Here is a 12,412-nt window from a genome sequence, read left to right as displayed (position 1 = left end):
TGTGACACTAGATGGAGGAGGATGAGCTAGGCTGCCTAAATGCAAGCTACAGTGGTGTTTGGGGCCGTTGCCAACTAGACAGGGAGATCGCATACTATAGAGAAATCACTAGGAAGTCAAAATGCAAGTAGAGCATGGAGATGATGTCACTCGAAAGAGGTGGAGCTGATGCCAGGTGGAAGATGCTAATGCCAGGAGGTGGAGTGCTATCTCCAAGGTGTGAATAGTCGCAAGTTGGAGAGGGGAAGCCACTGCCACCATAAACGCGGCCCAAAGAAGCTGGAGATTGACACCTGGCAATAGGGATGGAGATGGTGAAAGGAGAGGAGAGAGAGATGACGGTCTCATGAAGTGCGTGAAAGAAGTGAGCGTGGTGAAGTGAAGATTGATCTGGGGATGTGCTGTACATATAGGCACGAACTGTCTCGAGTCTCGTCCACTAAAGTCTCTTGTACGGTGCTTCAACTCTCTTGGGTGGCCTTAGAAAGCCTTTTTGGGGTTGGGAACTGAAACCAAAAATGGGAATGAAGAAGGGAAATTTGGCCAGGCCACATAGCAGGCACCCATGCAAGCGGAGGGTGATGGTTGTATGAGGGTCTAGCAATGTGGGGGTAGGAGGCAAGTTAGGCCTTAATAGGCAATAGCACCCTCAGCCAAGGGCAGGTGGTTGTGTTGATGTTCCCCCCTTTCTTGGTGGCTTGTTTCCCCATCTCACCCTTAGCCTCCACCCACAAGGAGTGACGAGTCTTATAGTCCAATATCTTCTCCCCATTGTTAGCAACAACCTAGTGGCTCTTGTGACGAGATGCTCTAAATACAAAAACACGATACCAATCATATGACAAAGCACAAACTGATAACATAGAACACAGTTAGGGTTAGGGTAACCCAGAGACGATGAACATAGAGAATAATAAAGTGCAAACACACTATGCAGTGAGTGAGTATTGTACCACAAACTCTTGTATCTCGAGGATTAGGGCAGTGGTAATGAGTTAGAGAGTGTGTCGTACTCCGAATAGATCCTAAAACACAGCAAGGCAGCCTTTGGATGTTGAACACCAGCAAACGCAGGAGTGTAAGTGCTAGATTTGATGCAAACGGCAAAGAGGAGAGAGAATATGCACTAAATGCAAAGTGAGGAGAGAGAAAATAGAAAAACGCAGTCCGTAGAGGATTGGTTGACAATTGGAGGAGAGAGAAAATTGCTGAACGTAGCCAGTAGAGGCTGGCAGCAGCATGCAGAGAGTGGCGACAGCTAGGGACAGCAAAATGCAGGCAAGATGGTGATGTGGCAGGTTGGTGACAGCAGGGAAACACTTCAGCAGTAGTCACTAGGCTGAGATTAGGTTTGAACAGCGTGTAGAAGGCTGGAAACATGCATTAGACTGTTGTAGAAAGCAATGGTCATCTTGGATTGTGATGTTCTCCACGTCCGGGGTGTGGGCAGCAAGCTGAAAGACTTGAAATCTACATAAACAAGATAGGAAGATTGCCTATTTATAGAAAGTTTGGGAGCCCCCACTCAACTCTCTCAAACTGCGCCCCATTTTAGGGTTTTAAGTAAAATAAGCCTAAAATAGACGTAAAATAAGCTGTTTTGGGGCTGTTTAAGTGGCGAATGACATTTCTTAGCTCAACAGCCCTTGCACCTCTTTCAACTGCTCAGTCCCAATGATGTGCTGCACTTTCCTCTGACGTGTACTTCTTCCGCAGGAGTTCTTTCGCAGCGACCCTTGGTCTTACATGGGAGTTGCGGGTCAAGTGGAGTTCCTGCTTTCTCTAGACGTCGGAGTTTTCATTATTTGCAAATCAAGGGGTAGTAAGGCATATTTGTTGGCTTTGCCAGATGGCTGAACTACACCTTCTTTGATTAGACTTCTCACTTTGGCAGTTGGACAAAGACACACATGGAGGTCTTGCAAAACTAGGTGTTTGAGCATGTCTCTCAATGGCTTGGAGATATTAGGCTAAAGTTATTACTATATTTGTGGTTGAGATGCATGATGGACATTAGTTGATGGTATGAGGTAGAGATTTTGTTCTTAGTGTCCTCAATCGAGCCTCGTCACAATAGATATTTTTGATGGATGTGATTCAGTGATCATTTGCACAAGTTGCTTGATACAAGAGGCTTCAACATGACAACTTTTGCTGAACCATGGAACGATTATGGCTAGGAGAGTTCTATAGGTCAGGCTAGACGTTGGGGACTCTTATCTCCTAGGGTCCTCAATGTCTATGCATACATGGAGGCCCGTGCATGCATGGGCTTCTGGTTGGAGATTATAGTAGGTTTGCTTGATGTGAATGCTTGGATTGTTGGAGGCAACTTCAACAAATTGGAGATATTAGAGGACTAGCAAGGCCAAGGCATGGACTTTTAGGGCATGGAAAATGAGAAGTAGGAGGTTTGGGAGGCCTTTATCTTTGCGATAGGAGCTCGATTGCTTGGAGGGGTGCAACTTTCCACAAACATGATGGCTCCTTAGACTTATCTTGGGAATACAAGGGGCTTGGGGGTGTTCTTTCAAAGGGGATGGACATGTTCTATGTAGGAAGGTGGGATGCACTCGAGAGGGTAGATGGGGCAGTTGGTAGGTACCACCTTATCAAATCACGCCCCAGTGTTCCTCACACTTGATGCTCTTGCTTTAATCTTGGATCCTTAATCTTGTTGTATCCCGAACTCAACCTATGGGCATGAGGAGGCAATGAGATAGATTGAGTAGCTTTGGACTAGGGAGTTGGCACAGGATAAGTAGAGTACTGAGGAGGTTACATAGGCACCAAGGGAGTTTAGTAGGATTTGTCAAGAGGTGGCCCTCTAGACTCGTCAGCAATGTTGGGAGGAGGAGAGGTCCCTTTAGAAGGATGTAGCAACTATTCAAAGGTTACTATAGGAGTCCGTGGGGGATCTGGCCCTCCATACCCACCCAGGAGTTGCGTGCATGGTCAGCTCTTGGGAGCTTAGAGGATAGGAGGTTAGAGTTCTCCTTTCGCACCTCAATTGCTTTTGGGTCATGGGAGGGGGACATGATGTGTTGAGAGTTCTCCTAGGTACACCAATCACACACTTTGGAGGACCAGATCCATAGCCTTTGTGACTAGTATAGGAGGGTCCGCGAATACGGTGATGGAGCTAAGCATTGACTTTTATATATATAGCACCAAAAAGTATCATGGCAGCCATGATGAAGAATATCTTTTAAGAATTCTCCAAAATCTAACTTTAGTATCATTAAAAAAGATACATTATTAGATGCAAATGTAAATATGATAGATATAAGGATAGATAAAAACTTGAGAGAGTGTATACCTTGCAATGTGCTTTAATAGAATTGAGTTTGATTCCAAGAGTTCTTCAGAGCTTACTCTCTAGGAACCAAGCAATTCCCTTAAAATATGATATATTCTCTAGACCAACCATGATCACAAATATAGTCATAAAACACCTAAGCAACATCGATCAATATTAATCCCAAGTCATAGAAGACCTTTGGAATGGCTTCAACCTCACACAATGTATATGGCAAGCACCTTTGTATCCATTTTTAATTTTCTTTAGCTTTCATAGTTTTTACTAGGATACCTTGGCTAATGACCATATCGTCTAGAGTATGGTGCCACTTTCCTAGTCCGATGTGTTGTCTCATCGATTTTTTTTCAAACTCTATCATCCATAGATATTATTAGAGTATATTTATATGTTGAGAATAAATTTAGAGCCGGAGTATGCATGTAATTACATACAAGATCCAAGGATAGATCAAAGCTCATATAATCTCCACAAGCATGATCTAGCAAAAAGTCCTCTCTCTCTCAATCAATATTTTTTCTCTATCTACTTGAGTAAGAGTCCATTCTGCTATAATCAAAGAGCCATGCATTTCATGACTAGATTTTTTAGTTGGTCTATATTTCAAATGAAATTTGTTTTAATCATATGAGTAATGTCACGATTCCTTGCTTTCCAAAGTGGCTATTGCTTTGTCTCTACGATGAAAAGATTGTCTACCACCTTTAAAAGATCCAATCTTGCACTGGGTTGGACTGTCTCCAGTTACCATCATGAGCATAGCACGTGCAAGGAAACCTTTTGGTAATAGAATTTTTCTGTTTAACAATGTGTGTGATTAGATAATTGAACTCCACTTCAAAGCCATCAGTGAATAGTCTTTCTAGTTTATCAATTAGTGGTTGCATGAAAACATGAAATAGCTTGCTAGAGCTCCCAAGCATCGTTTTATAGCTAAATGGAATAATACATTGATATAACTCCAATAAAAGAGTTTTTTCTAACATTGAGAATCTTGACCTCAACAACTCCACAATTCTTTTGGGTTGTCTTTCGAGCTTGAAATCCATCCCAGTGTAATAATAAAGCAAAATTGCATGGATCACCCTATTCATCAAAATAAAAATGACTAATTATTTTCATAATCTATATCAAAATCTATTAATGTATCTTTCAAAAAAGCATGGTAATAGGTAAAACTTACATAGCCTTTTTTTCATATGTATGTGATTTCGACATGATTTTCAAATAAACTTGTAAGTTTTCTCTGTCTCGTGGGAAGGAGGTTAAGCTTTCTATACTTGCTTACAGTGCATATTATCATATACCACTGGAAGCTTAAAGTATGATTTTGGATCCAAAAAATAATTGACACTTACATTTTGTGCCATTCCAAAACTCATTTATTTTTGAAGTACCAATTTCATTCTCTTGAGTCTTGTGTTAACCATTTTTTTTTATTTCTCCACATTTCCAACAACTCATGACATAGCGTTCTACTTCTAGTTAGTAGTTGTAATTGTTTTGTAATGGATATATAATCAAAAGAGAGCATATGTTTCTTGGGTAGTGAACAATTGGAACACTTCTCACAATATTATGAGCAGTCTAGCTTTATCTTCTTCCTTTCCATAGAATTGATATATCATTAACATTCAATAGTTATTTTTCATGTGTGGTTGATAAAGCAATGGTGCATGAGAATAACTCTTACTTCCTTGGCATATTCCATATCATTGAGAGTTAGCGATACCAAGCTGTGCTAACATGACATTGAGTTGCTTCCAACAAGTAGGAATACTTATACTGCCTAAGTTTCCATCCCATGTGTTGGATAGTTGCACTAGTATGTTGGCTATGCTTGGCATACACATATTCTTTGTATGAGTTTGAGAAGGCTTGCTTCCAACAATATCACCCAACAAAATATGAAGTATCTTGTCTTGAAACTCAATTGAAGCGTGATGTTCATTCCAAAGTGCTTGCAATTGAATTAGTCTTTGAATGATTCTGCTAGATAAAGATGGATCATGGCTCAATATCATCCACCTCAAACCTATCATGATATGGATCTACACCATTATTCTCACTCTCATTCGAGCTATTAATCTCATACGACGACACATTATGTGCCTCGTCATCCAATTCATTATTCTGTCTTTCTGCCCTTGTAGAATGTTATCTTCTTGGAAATGCGGAGAGTCATGTCAACCAAGATGGGTGGTAAGACTCTCAAATCTCTCCTCATTTTCTTGGTGTCTCATATACATTGTAGGAGGAACCGAATCTCCATCACCACAATATGTTCAATGAACAAATGAGTAGCAAGAGAGCAGAGTGTTAAAAGGTTACATCCATTATGTGAGAATGATGTTGAAAGTACAATCCCCAAGGTGCTTAGTTTAAAGTACCACACTCATTGATGAGTGTTCATATGGGGAAAAAAGCATTTTTCAACTAGAAGGTAAAAAATGCACATGGGTAAGGGAGTGTTTACACCAGAACTTTGGAGGAACATGATAAGTGATAAGTGTAACAGTCCTCAATGAACGGGGTGTGGGCAACAAAACTTTGTCACCTGTAACTTGCAAAAACAAGATTACATTGAGTGGGAGAGTAGCCTGTCTATTTATAGAAAGTTTGTGGCCTCCCAAATTAGGTGTAATGAAGCTAACCTAGCTTAGCCTAAACTGTCCTAAATCCATGACCAACCATGGATGATCAACAAGAAACTAACAAGACAAATTGAAAGGGAAGGAACCAATCTACATTAATCATAGCTGTCAGCCATAGCTAAACTAGGAAAGAAGTATAAGAAAGTTAGCAAAACATGAATTTTCCAAATGATCCAAAGATGATGCTATAGTTAGCTGGCCTCACCTTTTATAGCTAACCCTAGCCAAACCTAGCTAACCCTAATCCTCTAATTATAGGGTATATTTACATATGTCAGCCCATTTTATGGTTGTAATGGTATCCTAGATACATGGAAAATTTTTCTACATTACAAACTATCCCCTCTTGGAAAAGCTTTGTTCTCAAAGTTGAAATTACAATGAATACAAGGATGGATACATGTAATAGGAGAGAATATAGGACACAAAACACATGACAAACTCCAAAAGTGGATCTTCAATGAATGGTCTTCATAGGATAGGAGATCTGCCATGAAACAATGAATTTGGGCTGAATAGGGTAGCTGTAGAAAAATGATCATAACTTTCAGCAAGAGTATCCATATGAGACGTATGAACATTAGAAACGAAGTTCATAACATAAGCTATCAGGCCATAACAAAATTTACCCTGTTTGATGAAGTTATATTGATTAATTTTCTCATAGAAAATTAATATAGCAAACTGTCCCCTGTCTCCAGCCACATGAAATTCTCCCAAAATCAACCTGGATTGTACGGGAATTCAAAGTAATAGTCATCTACAGCCCAATGAACCCAATCCTCACTCGGATCAAAGGGTATCCCATCATAATAGCCGTCTAGGGTAGAAAAATCAGCATCAAAATTGTCAACACAATATTGACCACCACCTGAGTCAAAAGGATAAGAAGAGTCCTGCCCATGATCTGCATAATCATCCCTATATACCTGAAAGTCATCAATATCACCATCATTCTCATCAAACATGTGTGTACTGTGATAGTAGAGATCATCATCATCAATAGGCTGATAAGCATCATGATGCACATGAGGCACCACAAGATCTACAAGACTGTCACTGTCATATACTTCTTGAAAGACAAAAGGATCTTGAGTGTCTTCAATGTCATCTTTTTCTCCTTGATATCCTTCTTGATCATAATCTTGTTCCTCATTTACTGCATTGTCCTCTTCTTCATCATCTTCTTCATTTTGTAAGCTGTCATGTACTTCATATTCTTCATTTTCTTCAATGCTGCCCACTCCTTCAACTTTCAACTCCTCCATATGAATGATCAACATCAATTAGTATGGGACACATCCCCGCATTAAATGATGATGTATGGTGCTGTCCATTCTCTACTGCATATGGCCGAGAGAGAGCAACATGATTCCCATTAGGATGCTGTCCATTGGAGAAATCATAACCAGTGCATACATATGTATAATGCTGATCACAGCTATAGGCATTTTGGTAATCACTATCATAAGTATGTTGTCCAGGAGCATTTGAGTATGGCCTTGAAGAAGAAACATAGTCATTAGGTAAATATGGCTGACCAAAAGAACCTTGTTGTTGTTCAAAACCATGAGAGTATTGTCCAACTTCATGGCAGGAAGAAGAATACGTATGTGATTGTTTAACACAGCCATCATAGATATGGCCACCATGATCATTCTCAAAAGAAGATGATACATAAGAAAATCTGTCATAAGAATGCTTGTTTTCCAAGTATGTTGGATTGCATATATATCCCCCTTGATCATAATCATTATGTTGCTGACCAACATCATGTGAATACTGCCTTTTTTCAATGCATAAAGCATAATCACCATATGGATAAGATCCACCATAATGACTTTGCCGCTGCTCTAAAACATCATGCCTTTACTCATAGACATTGCTTTGATAAGGGATGCTACAAACACAACTCTCATGATAGTGATTATCATGAGTAACACCATCTTGCTATTGGCAAGAACCGTTTGAGAAGGGCTCATTTTGGCACGCATTATCATGACCATAGTATCCCCCAGTTTTGCTAAAATATTGCCCACTAGTGAAGGAAGAAGTAGGAGATCCAAAACTATTATGACAATGAGCTGGAGCATCATAGGAAGCATAACCATACCTTTAACTTCATTTCCATGACATCCTTCACTAAACTGTCCCATGCAGGAAAGCTGTCCTGGTGTCGTTTCACTAAACTGTCCCATGCAGGAAAGCTATCCCGATGTCATGCTGCTATGCGCACACCGTGTAAAAAAAATCTAGAGTGTGGCTTTCTTATTGATTTAGAGAGCCAATGCCATTTTAGACTTTAGTATTAATGTCCATGGTTCAAAATATTAGATTTTTGGACAAGTTTAGCCAATTTATGATATTTTAGATATTATCTCTTGTAAAAATCCATAAAACTATAGACAGCTTCTAGATTAGGATGACATGTAAAAGAAAGCATATAGCTTTCAGCCAATTTGAGAGGATTTTATGTAAAAAGAGAGATTGACGAAATCGTACGACGCGTGATCGTTGTTTTTAGGCAGTGTACAATACTCGAAAGTAGGAGATGGAGTGATGTGACAGAGTTCCGGCCAGGTGTGCTGATATTTTACCCCCTTTTTGGAGCCAATGGAAGCATCAGATTGGCGATTTGAGCAGCATAGAGGAAGGTATTATTTCATACACGTTTTTGTCTATTAGAGTTATATCTTCTCATAATGTTGAAAAAAATTGACAGACTTCATCTCTGTTAGTATTCTTCTGCATTTTCTAATTCTTTTTTGGAGTATTTTTCTACGTCTTCAATTTCTTCAAACCCCTTCTCTTTCGTCTACTTCTCTCCTTGAATCTACCTTCATCCTGGTGTCTCCTACCCCCGTGGTAGACTCTCGACACCAAACGTATCGACATCGTGTTAATGAAAGTTTATGCTATCATCAAATGTGAATTCCAAAAGATATTTGGGCTGATTTGGGATTGATATCTTCAGCCATACTCAGAGAATTAGCTACAACATTGTTCTTTTAATTCATTTCTTAGTCTACAGAAGACATCTTGTCAAAATATGCAAGTATTATGTGTCCCTATGGCAGGGCAATGTTTGTAGATCATTCATAGATGCTTTGAGTTAAATTAAGAGGATCTTTTTCTATTATTTTTTGGATGTGGTAACTTATTCTTATCAGGAACTCAATTTGAAGCTCTCTTGCAACAAGTCTCTTTGCTCTACAAGCCTTTTAATTGAATCATAAGCTTTTGTCCCTAACAGACTACATTGAATGTAATCATGCAAAGTTGATTCATGCTATGGCATCATGTATGAATGATGGGATGCAGAGTTGTTTATGATACATGACAACATACTGTACTTGATTTTATAATTTGTGATTGCTCTTACAGTCAAGAAAACAAGCTTGATTTGAGATAATACTCTTGTGATCTTTACTAAGAAAATGCAGTTGGAAGCTCTATCAACATTTTTAAGAACTTGGCTTGAAACCTTCAACCCTTCTCTTATCTCTACCCTCTCCAGAGTCTAAGCTCTTGAATCCCCATACATTCTTCTCTTGCCAAATCCTTGTGGTGATCTTCAACCCTACGCGCTGTAACATTGGTAAACCCGATGTGAAGGTCGGTGTAAGAAAACTCCAAGATAGGGGATTCTTCAGGAGATACTCTACAACAATTGGTGCGCATACTGCAGCAGACTCATCAACAACAAATCCAAATGTTACAACAACAACAAAGGCAAGATGAAGAGAAGATTGATTCCACAGCTATCAAGGCCTTGGAGGAAGTTGGGCAGGAATTAAAACAATTTAATGGTCAAAACGTCTCTGTTTTCATTCACTTGTATGTTGAGAAAATGCTATTCTTTGGTGTACTGCAACATGCATGGAGTCGCTATTTTGCCACTAGCCAAGTATGGTCTTCAAGAAAGAATCCATAGTCTTTTTCAGTGAGATGCAGATTGAGATGTATTCAAAAAAGGCCTACGCGAAGAATTCTTCTTAGAAGACTCTGGCCTAATGACGAAGAAAAGTTTCATTGATTGGGTTGAGAAACCCAACAAGGTTTACGTGCAACAGCTTTATACCATGAGTTTGAAAGTAAATTTGGGCAACTTGATGCTAAAGACCAACAAAGGATGGAAGGTCAAAAGATAGAATTATTCCTTAAGGCTGCAGATCCCATTCTGCAAGAGAAGCTTATTGATCGCCTAGAAGATGCTACCTCGGAATCAGGAGTCAAGATTGCATGGACAGATGTTACTGATGCAGTTAACATGATTGCTCGAAGAGAGCGGATGCGACTAAGATTGGGCTCTACTTCAACTTCAACAACTCCATTGATGGAGCTTGTTTCACCTTCAAAATCCCCTATTCCTTTGACTGATCAACCAACTCTTTCTTCTTCTGTTCCTTCTAAAAATGATGTCATGGATGAACTCATTAAAAGTATGCGTGACCTTCATCTGAATCTTACAAAAATTAGTTCCAAGGTGGAGAAGCTGGATGTCAAAGTTGAAGAACAAGGATGTTCATAAACTCAAAGACCCATGAGAGAAGGTTTTAAGAGGCGCTGTATTTGGTGTGACAGCCAACAACATGACAAGAGGGAGTGTTCTGCCTTCCGTGAGGTTGAAGCACAGAAGCTCGTCTTTTGAAAAGACAGAAAAATGCATGCAGCTGAAACTAGTCTTCCACTGGAGCCAAATTTTGGCAATGGTGGAATGAAGAAAAGATTAGAAGATTTAGTTGTAAAGAACCTATGCAGCAATTGATGCAGCTACCTATGGGCTGCAAATTGAGCCAACTAAATCAAGTTTGAAAGCATGTAAAGTTAATGTGCAATCTAAAGTATGGATGCAGACACTAGATTAAATGAAACGTGGTAAAGCAGCCAAAGAAGATTTGGCTAATGCCAGTTAGTGCATTCGAGGAATAACTGGTTGGAAAGAACTGGTAGATTCTTTTTCCGCCTTTGCACATCTGGCTGACGTCAATCATAAAGAAGTCTTGAATGAAGAAAAGAGAAAAAGAGAAGATGAACCAGGGCCTTTCTCTTCTGGCCCTCTGAAATGGGTAACTAGAAGAATGCCTGAACAACCAAAGCTTGCTGAAAATATAACCCCAGATCAAGAGATGGAAGATGCGCCACAAACAAAGAAGACCGAAGGAAAGAAGAAAGGCAAGCAGCCAGGCTACAAATTGCAGTCTGACATAGAATCTGTAACCGATTTCAAAGGAGTCCTAGAAGAACGAATTTTAGGAAGCATAATTGAATTCACCTTAGGTGAAATTCTTGGAATTGCCAAACGCGAATTCCATGATGTAATTATTAATGTAATCAAAAGGAAGAGATAATATGTTGGTGATGAAGTTGAAGAAATAGTGCATGCTTTTTTGTAAGTTCTTCGAGTTTTTGTGCAAGATGAAGAGAAGCCGACTTCACAAAAAATTCATCTTGAAGCAGTTAAAGAATTAATTGTAGCAATCGAAGCTGAAGATAAAGAAAGCATGAATGCAAAAATTAAAGAAGTGAAAGCTGAAAATGTAATGGTTGGTTGGTCCAAACCAGTTGGGCAGGCCATCTCTCAAAAAGAAAGCCATCTATAGCACATGCATGAGGAGGAAGAGGCTCGGTTCATTCCAAGCAGTCACTACTTCTGTACGCATTGGGCAAGAGCAACAACGGAGACAGTTGTCCAAATTGGAGAAAAAGAAACACTATGTATTGCACTCTTAAGACCATGGCTCGGAGATAAATGTCATGGCAAGGAGTCGCTATGAAAGTGGCGGATGGTCCATAGATGTTGATCCAGATTGGCGAATGAGATTGTAAACAACTCTTCTGAAGAGTTATATGTTGCATGTCCTAATATACAAGTAACTATTAGAGACATAAAAGACAATTTTCACTTTTTTGTTCAAGACTCTTGTAGTTACTCTGTCATTCTTGGACAACCTTACATTTTTTAAGCCTGTTTGGAAACAAAAGCTCTTGATGATGGTTCTTCCTATGCTTGAATCCGAAGCAAGGATAATGAATGAGCAGTCTAATTTTTTACTGTGTATATTAATCATAATCAAAACAGAGATCGACTACGTGATTATCTTGTGCCTCCTAATGCCTGAGAATTCAAGGGTTTTCGGATTGCACTGCCATAAAAGGAGGCTATGATAGTGTGTCATGTAAAAAGGTTGAATCTCCTTATGCTACAGGAACTGTCTCTAGCAAATCTGTATGTATGTACAACAAATAGCATTGTGATAGGAAACAGTCGGAACGGCCCCTCGGTACGTGGAATTGCCGTTCCCTGCACGAAGCCGTCGTGGGACGCATTCTGAATTGGTGGAATGTTTCTTGTCTCGTTTCAGACAAGGAACGCAGCAGGTAACGTGTTCCCTGTCTGAAATGGGATAGGGAACGCCATGTGGCATTGCTTACCTTT

The 12,412-nt window shown here is 39.6% G+C and overlaps 1 protein-coding gene across 12 annotated transcripts in view; it reads left to right on the top strand.

Moving 5' to 3' along the window:
* The window catches only part of LOC148026632 (Leucine-rich repeat (LRR) family protein), a 139,114-nt gene that overhangs the window by 44,652 nt on the left and 82,050 nt on the right, over positions 1–12,412 (top strand). The window contains exon 8 of one of the 12 annotated variants that reach the window (XM_087691094.1): positions 8,498–8,545. The exons of the other annotated variants lie outside the window; for them this stretch is intronic. Within the exon in view, the coding sequence (XP_087547220.1) occupies positions 8,498–8,521 (24 nt within the window). The 3' untranslated portion in view covers positions 8,522–8,545. Of the gene's footprint in view, positions 1–8,497; positions 8,546–12,412 lie in introns of those variants that run through there. 12 annotated transcript variants of the gene reach the window in all.

The sequence above is a fragment of the Lygodium microphyllum genome, chromosome 13 (assembly GCF_053477565.2).
Source record: "Lygodium microphyllum isolate KBCC chromosome 13, Lygodium_microphyllum_v1.1.10, whole genome shotgun sequence".
In the NCBI taxonomy this organism is placed as follows: domain Eukaryota; kingdom Viridiplantae; phylum Streptophyta; class Polypodiopsida; order Schizaeales; family Lygodiaceae; genus Lygodium; species Lygodium microphyllum.
The sequence above is the reverse complement of the archived record's forward strand: the minus strand, read 5'-3'. Positions and strand labels throughout refer to the sequence as shown.